The sequence below is a fragment of the Lolium rigidum genome, chromosome 3, assembly GCF_022539505.1.
Source record: "Lolium rigidum isolate FL_2022 chromosome 3, APGP_CSIRO_Lrig_0.1, whole genome shotgun sequence".
Lineage (NCBI taxonomy): Eukaryota > Viridiplantae > Streptophyta > Magnoliopsida > Poales > Poaceae > Lolium > Lolium rigidum.
Genome location: NC_061510.1, coordinates 93,968,807 through 93,977,398, shown reverse-complemented (window position 1 = coordinate 93,977,398; position 8,592 = coordinate 93,968,807). Strand labels below are relative to the sequence as shown.

At 47.0% G+C, this 8,592-nt stretch overlaps 2 protein-coding genes across 2 annotated transcripts in view; both read right to left on the bottom strand.

Annotated features, from left to right (window-relative positions):
* Nucleotides 1–3,098, bottom strand: part of LOC124695202 (UDP-glycosyltransferase TURAN-like) — a 4,316-nt gene extending 1,218 nt beyond the window's left edge. Inside the window, exons 1-14 of the mRNA XM_047228079.1 lie at nt 2,904–3,098; nt 2,648–2,681; nt 2,404–2,459; nt 2,195–2,329; nt 1,611–1,759; nt 1,446–1,535; nt 1,287–1,353; nt 1,144–1,207; nt 947–1,052; nt 693–859; nt 504–614; nt 374–435; nt 234–286; nt 59–134 (exon numbers count right to left, since the gene is read on the bottom strand). Of these exons, the coding sequence (XP_047084035.1) occupies nt 59–134; nt 234–286; nt 374–435; nt 504–614; nt 693–859; nt 947–1,052; nt 1,144–1,207; nt 1,287–1,353; nt 1,446–1,535; nt 1,611–1,759; nt 2,195–2,329; nt 2,404–2,459; nt 2,648–2,681; nt 2,904–3,008 (1,275 nt within the window). The 5' untranslated portion in view covers nt 3,009–3,098. The remainder of the gene's footprint in view (nt 1–58; nt 135–233; nt 287–373; nt 436–503; nt 615–692; nt 860–946; nt 1,053–1,143; nt 1,208–1,286; nt 1,354–1,445; nt 1,536–1,610; nt 1,760–2,194; nt 2,330–2,403; nt 2,460–2,647; nt 2,682–2,903) is intronic.
* Nucleotides 3,099–6,893: 3,795 nt separating this feature from the next.
* On the bottom strand, nt 6,894–8,330 carry LOC124697610. The gene has a single exon (XM_047230177.1). It carries the CDS (start codon nt 8,007–8,009, stop codon nt 7,008–7,010), a length of 1,002 nt encoding a protein of 333 aa, XP_047086133.1. The 5' UTR covers nt 8,010–8,330; the 3' UTR covers nt 6,894–7,007.
* Between the last annotated feature and the right edge of the window lie 262 nt (nt 8,331–8,592).

Genomic DNA, 8,592 nt, shown 5'->3' with positions numbered 1-8,592 from the left:
CCAAGTAGTCATACAATGAAATGAAACAAAAGATATAAATACTTAAAGTGGTCCTCACCATAAGTTCATCTGCTAGCTCTGAAGATGTTGAGAAAAGAAGTCCATTTCTGTTTACTTTTACAAGCTCCTCGATGCTGCACAAATAAAAAGAAAGCCACAGGCCTACAATAAAGAGCAACCCAAAGGCCAATGCCCAATGCCAACAATTCAAACATGTAAGAAACATGGGTTACCAGGAGAATGAAGCAGCGCAAACTGGTAATCCACATCCAAACATATCAACCACCTAAGAACAACCATTCAAGTTACAGTCCAGAAAATATAAAATTCCTACATCCTTTATGTAATCTGATACTTGTGAGTTGTGAGTAACCTTCATAGGTAGGTCAAGCCCTGACGAGGATGTATGCAATGATACACCTAGATCAGCCGATCCTGAAATTTTTCAGAGAATCAGCATATATGCTACATTATAAAACTCATTGGGCAATTGAACAGTTTACCTAGCAATAGAGGATAGTCCTCTGATGCAAGCCACATAGTTCGGAAGGCCACACGTCTGAGATTCAACCTTTTTATTCGCTCCTCATATTTCTTTCTGTCAGGCCCTTTACCTTCAGTGTCAAAATTTATGAAAATCAGAACAAGTTCAAAACAAGTAATTCACGCTAATATAGCAGAATGTGTGATACCTGTTATAATGAAAAGCAATCTTGGGTAATCAAATTGCTTCCCATTCTTGATATCAATCCAAAGTTGCCCCTCATCCATTGAATCCTCTTCGCCTAATGTTGCAGCAACACGTCTATCATACATCAGTGCTGCTTCCAGAAGAATGCTGAAATCTTCATCTGGTGTCCTGGAATGCACGTACCACAGATTTCTAAGTTTACCTGCATTTCAACTAACCGCTGAATAATCATGTAATCAGTCCAAGAGAACATACCAGCTTGTGCTGCTCACAACAACTGCAGGTCTATTAGGCTTCAAGGAAATTTCACCGTCAATCTTACTAGTAACTACACTAGTGCTTTTGTCTTCAACTTCTTTTTCTTTGTTGTAACAGAAAACCACATATAATAAATCAAACTGGAACAGGCTTATACCATGAAAAATAATCTGGTTGACTGGAGAACAACATACCAACAGAGATGCAATCCGCACTGCCCATAGCACTACAAATGGAATTACCCAACCTGCAGAACAACTATTTCATGTCTTACGGTCACATATGCCGGTAGGGAGTACTGCAAGCAGCGATGGAACAACTGACAGCAAATGCTCACCTCATGTTTCTCTGTCAAGGAAGTGGGATGGAAAAATGCAGGAGAATGATCATAAAGCACTGTTGCTCTGCAAATTGTGGTGATGTTAGAACAAACTGCAGCATGTGCAGAACAGCCTTTTACCAAACAAAAAAAAAAGTTGAGGTTCAATCTATTTACTTGATCCCCCAATTTTGAGCAAGCTCATGCTGCATTGCTTTTGTAACACAAAAGGCACCATCCGCCATCCGTCCGAAGTGCTTCTCGATCCTACAATACATGAACACACGATCAATAGGATATACTACCATTCTAGCAGATAAATGAAATGGGCTGGGGGATTACCAGAAATAGATTTTGACTATTATATGACTTCTGCCATGAGACAATCCGAGCAATGTATATCCAAAGTTATGCCAATCCACAATAAATTTAGAACCTCTTAGCCAGCTAACCAGTTTTACAGCAGCTAATGTTGGAACTGAAGGTGGATTCTGTTGGACAAAAGATGATCGAATGACACAAATAAGGTCTCTCATTGTTACAGCATTACAAATATAGCAACCAAAAGGGACTCAGAGTGGTTAAAAACTTAAAGACATGAGACTGGGACATAATCTGTAACTAAGGAAGTGAGGGTCAGTGTAAACAATTTTGTAAATGTACTACATCCAGCAATGCCAAAATGTGAAACCATAGGCCGCTGTATACATTGCATAGCTCGAGTTACTACTGTTACTTAAGCTGCACAATAAGCCAACTAGACAACTATGACTCTATTAGTTTACTTAGCAGGGTGAACTATGAATTCTAGACTGCTAGATTATCTCAAAGAAGAATTATAGTTGCTGATAGTGGGAGTGATTAGGCATATAATTCATGTACTTCTGAACCACAAATGCCAATAAGAAAGCTGCATGTAATCTTACCTGAACAAGAAAGACATCAGGGCGGGGAATCTTAAAGCCAAGGAACCAAATCAGCATGATAAACTGGATGGCAGCTTTAAGAAGCAGTGCCAGGGCACCAGATATCTTAGAAATCCCTGATAGCTGCACTGATTTCTGAAGATACGAGTTTTGAAGTTAACTGTAGTGGGAGAAAATGGAGAAAATAGAGTAGGTTAAACAATCAATACCATCTCGTGGACATGAATCGATGGATTCTCTCTCAATGATAAATGGGGATCACTTCCTGCTCATAGACATTAAATAGAATATATAAGGTCAAATCTCAAAAAATAACACAAGCTGATGCAATTTTGACCCGTATGTCGTTCCTTAAGATGTACTACTACTATTTAGGAAAGAAATACAAATAGCTTCGTACTGAATTTTGGAGTAAAAATCAACGGTGCAATGAAATTGAGAACAACAGAATACCTCCGTTCGCAACAATGTCCACTTCCATACCAGCCTGTTAAGAAGAACAACGAACAACTAAGTCTAAGACACTTAGAACACACAAAACTTATGCTGATAAACTAGAATTGCTGGTAAATGTGCATAGATAACTGCCACACTGCAACGTCATCCCGCAATCGAATCCACACGTCGTATGCCAGCGCGACTAGGCTCAACTAATCGAACCCGAATCAAAACAAACAGAAGACCACGATTTCGCGAGAGGAGTTAATACCTGGTTGGCGAGGGAGAGGGAGTGGTACTGCATCCGCGGGCTGCGGCCGATGTCGCCCAGCACCACCACCGCCGCGCGCTTCCTCCTTCCCGCCTCCTCCGCCATCGCAGCCGACCTGCGCGCAGCGGGGTGGAGGAAGGGGCACCGCTAGGTATGGAGAGGGGACGGAGAAGCGCTGCTCAGGTCCTGAACTAGTGGTCCCACCCCTTGTTTCCTGATCCAATCGGGCCCGACGCCGCCTCCCTCCTCTCTGGCCGCCTCTGCCCCGATCCCGACCTCCTCCTCCAGCTGCAGGTCCGGCCACCACTGGCCCGAGCACCTTCTCGAGTACCAGCACCAGCCACTCTACCCCAACCTCCTCGTCCAGCAATAGCGCCGCCCGACCTCGACCTTCGACGATCCTGACGCTCGCCACAGCCCTGCAGAACGGCTGACCAACCAAATCAATTCATCCCCTGCAGAACGGGCCGGGCCAACCTGCTTGCAGCCCAACCGAAACGGTGAAGCAGCTGCTAGTGCAGGCTGCTTTTTGACTGGTCGTGGTGCCCATGAACTAGGATTTAGCTAAGCTTACTCTACTCCATCCGATCTATATTATTTAATATACTAAAATAGATTTATGTACAACTAAAATATGTCTAGATACATCTATATTAGCATCAAGTACTATAAATCGGAGGAAGTAGGTGTTTTCATAGGTTTATTTTTTATGATGAATTATGCATGCATACTCATCCAACTAGTTATCGTTACATTTAGTTTGAGTTTGTTCTGTTTAGTTTATTCTGAATGTTTTGGTCAGAAAATTTTGTGTTAATCAATTATGTACTGTTTAGATTATCGTTAATGATTTGTTTAGATTATTATTTTACATAATTCAGTGTACGTTATTGTGATGTGATTGTTCTGTTTAGGTTATTACAATAGGGAGTATACATATTTTTAAGTAAAAGTGTTTTATGAAGTGTGAATATAATGCCACATCAATAACGCTATTTAGTAGATTAGAATTCGGTGACACCACATAAAAATGACAAAGCGGGTGTTGGCTTTCGTGGATAGAGATGGTGAAGGCTCTCAAGATAGAGCTGACTTAACACTATCTTGATGTAAATATGTGGCTTGGCTAATCCCATTCCTCAACCAGAGCTAACTCAAGGCGTAGACATGTTATTATTTTCATATGTATAAATCATTTTTATTTATAATTAAGCATATGTACTTCCTATTGTTATTTTTCTAATTGTTGGCCCTGGTCAAGAGTATGGCATGTTTTCTTTAGCAATCAACACCAAATATATTCATAGTAATTAATAGTACATGGTAGAGATACACGAGCGGTCTCCAACGATTACAAAAATAATAATTAAAGTCTAAAAAAACACAAGGAAATCTTCGAGGTCTTCTTCAATGACAGTCTTGCACTTTTCTGAAGGAGGATAGCATCTTCCTCCGTGTCTACATCCTTATGTTGAATAGTTGGCATGAGATGGGATAAATAGACTTGCTTCAGTGGGGATTGGTAATTATAGTCTAGGGTAATTATTTATGCTCTCTTGCCAGAGCAATGAGACATTAACTTTGCATGACATTTTTAATGGTATAGGGTTGCTATGGACATGGCAATGTGTAATTGGTCATATCAAAGAGGCCGAGGGGACGAATAAACTATAAGACGGAGGCCAAGCGCGATGCCTTCTCATAAGCGGTCATGGAGACGTTAAAGACACTAGGCCGTGAAGACAAGAAGCTCGCCCTTGAAGAGATCAACACCCATGACCACAGTAGGCTCTCTTCTCACCGAGCAGGCCAAATTCATGGCGACCCCACTGACCGAGAAGAAGAAGAAGATGATGATGATTTAACTAGAATTATTTAACGTTTGCTACGTGAACATAAAATTATCTAAATTTGCAAGGCCGTGGACTAAATGTGGTGCGCCATTGAGGCGGCAACCGCAAAAGGACGCGGACCGGGCAAACAAATCGTTCCGGATACTTTCTCTCTCTGAAATACGGCCCACGGTTAGAGGTGGCCCACCCACCTTTAGCTTCACGAGCTACAGGAGTTCCATCGACTTCGCAGTTGGCACCTTGGTTGGTTGTCCCCTCGGATCCGCCTCGCATACTGTTAGCTCCGGAGTATCCAACGAAATGTCCTCGCTTCAAACCCGATCGATCTAAGTTGATGCGAAGGATGTGGGCTGCACTGCTGCAGCGTCCTGCGAGATTCGGAAATCGGAATCCAACCCTCAGATTAATACGAACTTGAGAATGCATGTTTTCTTAGTACTCCGTCCAAAATATCATGAACTCTGATTGACCACATATCAAATGTGGTCAGTATTTACGTCCCCCCTTCAATGGTACGGCCGACCATCGTCGGTCGTCTACCGGCTTGAAGAGCCGGTCAAAACGCGCTTAGTCCTTCTCCAAGATATTAGTATATCATATAAATAAGTCTTGGATTGTTGGATGTGCAGTAGGGACAAGGCACAAGGTTATGTGTACGCATGCAGCATGAACAGCGACAGATAATCAGTACTACTACCTACGTGATTCAGAAACTAAACTATGGCGTGCACGCAGGTCCGAGACGACAATGACAGGCTTGTCTCAGCTCCGCACATCCTTCGCAATCTGATCAGCTTCCAATGGAGCCTGTAAGTCAGCCGAGGTATATATAATCTCGCCTAAGCTATCCAAGTTTACTGACGAAATCCATCACTGAGCCAGCCAGCCAGCCAGCCAGCTACGGGGCACTGGGGTTCAGCAATTATCTGTCAGATCTTATGCTGCAGATGGTTCGTAGAGATTTGGGTCCGCTACAGTGCTACTGAATCCAGTGCTCTTCTCCCCTGATTGCGAGCATTATGAACCTTGCACTTTACAAGACACAACCCACGCAAGGCAAGGCAGCATCAACGCTCAACAGTCGAACGCTTTATCTGCACATGCTGAAAAGAGCTACGAGGACAAGGATGCGACCTGCACGAGCCGTCCCCCCCTGCACGATTGGACGGACTCGGCTCCGGAAAGTGACGGGGATGTGCTATCCTCAAGCTTGCGTCCAACGCACGGATGGCTCATAGTTGATTTGGGCAACGAACTTGACCAGTGACCCGTTCTGGGTGGTCCGGATGTCTGATCGCCCCTGCCAAACCAAATCATCCTCGATCAATCTCAAGAGGAAGGAAGCCTGCATGCACCTGACTTTTTCTTTCCAGCAATTCGCATGATGAGGAGAAGATAACTTTTGGGTTTTCTGAAAACATATATGCAGCCAAGTCAAACACTCTGGTTCAGGTAGATTATATCTGCATGTAGGGTCAGATGCTACCTGACAAGTACAGACAAGTACAGATGCTGTAATTTTTCACTCATTCTGTCACCCTTTTCTGCCATGAGCAGATTCTTTAAACGGAAGTTACAGTCCTTCCTCGGTGACTCCGCAGATCGCACGCGGCTGAAGAATTTTTCCCAAACGGGCGAGACACCAGGTGAATGCTCCAACCACTTGTGCTCAAACTGCGAAAAGGATTAACTGATGACGACAACAGGGAAGGAACTGAAGCCAACAACTGTCAGAGATCTCGATGGAAGCCTCCAAGGACCGGCTTCGAGAAGCAGACGATGGTTAGGTCACCATGGACACAACCCAACAGAGTACATTGTTGTTGCTGCTTTGTCCTCTTCGCTTTTCCCAACAAACCCAGCATCGTCTGTCCGCCGAATGCTGACGCTATTAACTCCGGCCGACGATCGACCGTTGATGCACTAATAATGCGAAACTGAAATCGCAAGCTAAACATTGCAGTACAGATTCTTTCTGAACGGAAATTCTGGTGGCAGAATGTGCAATGTGATCAACAGGGTCAGTGAAAGCTGCTGGGAATATAGAGAATGTTCTTTCTCTGAAGATTCGTCGACGAAAAAACAGAGTGGCTAGCTTCAGGGGAACTTTGCAGTAAATTTTTTGCCTTCCCGTTGTGGGCATTGTAAATTTGTACATCAATCAAGCAAAAGGTGAGCTAAGAAATACTGTCGCACTTTCTCTTCTTTTTTTTCTACAATTTTTTTTTTGTCTGGGAAAAATACCGATGGATCAAACGTTGCTGCTGTGGCAGCAGAGGCTGGATTTCCACTGCGACTGCCGCGACTCGGCCCACGCCAAGAATCTGTACACCTTGCCGAAGACGCAGAGGAAGACGAGGCCGGCGACCATGCCGTAGGCCGCCACCCCGACGGCGCCGCCCTCTGCCGACACCCACCCGACGAGGTACACGGCGTCGGCGGCCACGAAGACCCACCCGACGCCCTCCAGCGCGGACCTTGTCCACGCGCTGAGCCGCTCCTCGCCGTAGATCCGGCACACCATCCGGGAGCAGAGCGCGAAGATGATGGCCAGCGCCGTCTTGGACAGCCCCCGGTACCGCATCGCCGTGCCGCCCACCACCAGCGGCTCCATCCGGCAGAGGCAGGACGCGCACTCGCCGGAGAACCGCGACCACCGGAGCGCCTCCAGCCCCGTGTAGTAGGGCAGCACCACGGCGTCCAGGTAGAGGCTGGCGTGCAGCACCCCGGACACCGTGGAGGCCTCCAGCACCGCGTACCGGATGTCGCCGTCGGCCTCGTTCCGGAACGCCAGCGCCGACGCCTGCAGCAGCAGCAGCAATGCCGGGCCCAGCTGCGCCAGCGGGAACACGGCGTTCACGCGCTGCCCCTTGGCGAGCGCCAGGAGCACCAGCGGGAGCAGGAACGGGCCCGAGGGTACCAGGTACTTGCGCTTGATCCCTCTCACGCCGGCGGCCCCGCTCCGGACGAGGTCCAGGACCGTGAAGGCCAGCGCGGCGGCGAAGCAGTAGGCGGCGAAGGCGGCGACCAGCGCGCCCACGGCGGAGTGGTAGTCGCCGGGGTAGGAGCTGTCGCAGTAGTAGTGGTAGGGGCAGGTGACGAAGTCCGTGGTCTCCTCCAGCTGCCACCGCGTGCACTTGAGTATCTGCCTCGTCACCGCGTCGCCGCCCAGGCCCAGCAGCTGGGAGGAGGACGTCCACGCCGACGACGACCGGCCCTCCAGAAGCGGCGACAGCATCTGATCATACGACATGGCGCCTTCGGCGGCGCGCGGCTCTGAGCTTAGCTAGCTTAATTAGCTGCTGCTTCTCGGTGGACGGTGGTGCCCGGCCGATCCCCGGCTAGCTAGCTAGCTGCTTCTTCGTCTTGGGCTTCTTGTCCTGTTAGCTAATATGCATTCCCGCATTTGGCGCCTTAATGATGGCTTGCTTTCAGAGGCAACTCCTCACCCTCTTCCTCCTCCTCTCCTCACCCTCTCCTTGGATGGATGTTGGTGTGCTGGACTTGTTGCTTGTTGAGGCAGGGACTAGCGAGGGAGTTGGAAGAATCGGATAGGGAAGGTTTAACTGGAGGCTTTGAGGGGTACTACTTGCCATGCTTGCCCCTCATCTGAAACTTTGAAACGGTATGCAGCATTATGATTATTCAATGGTCTTAAGGGTCATGATAACAGTAGCAACGCTTAATTGGAGAAGACTAACAAGGGTGTTTTGGTCATATGGTGGTGATGGTTTGCTGTCATGGTGGTTGGGTTGAGGAGACGAGAAAGAGAGTAGGCAGGCTGATGGAAGAAGGATGGATTGTTTGACTTTGTTTGTAATGCATTGGTAGGCCAG

Bases quoted from the DNA above. Each gene is read 5' to 3' on its own strand.
- LOC124697610 (XM_047230177.1), bottom strand. From the start codon at position 8,009: ATGTCGTATGATCAGATGCTGTCGCCGCTTCTGGAGGGCCGGTCGTCG.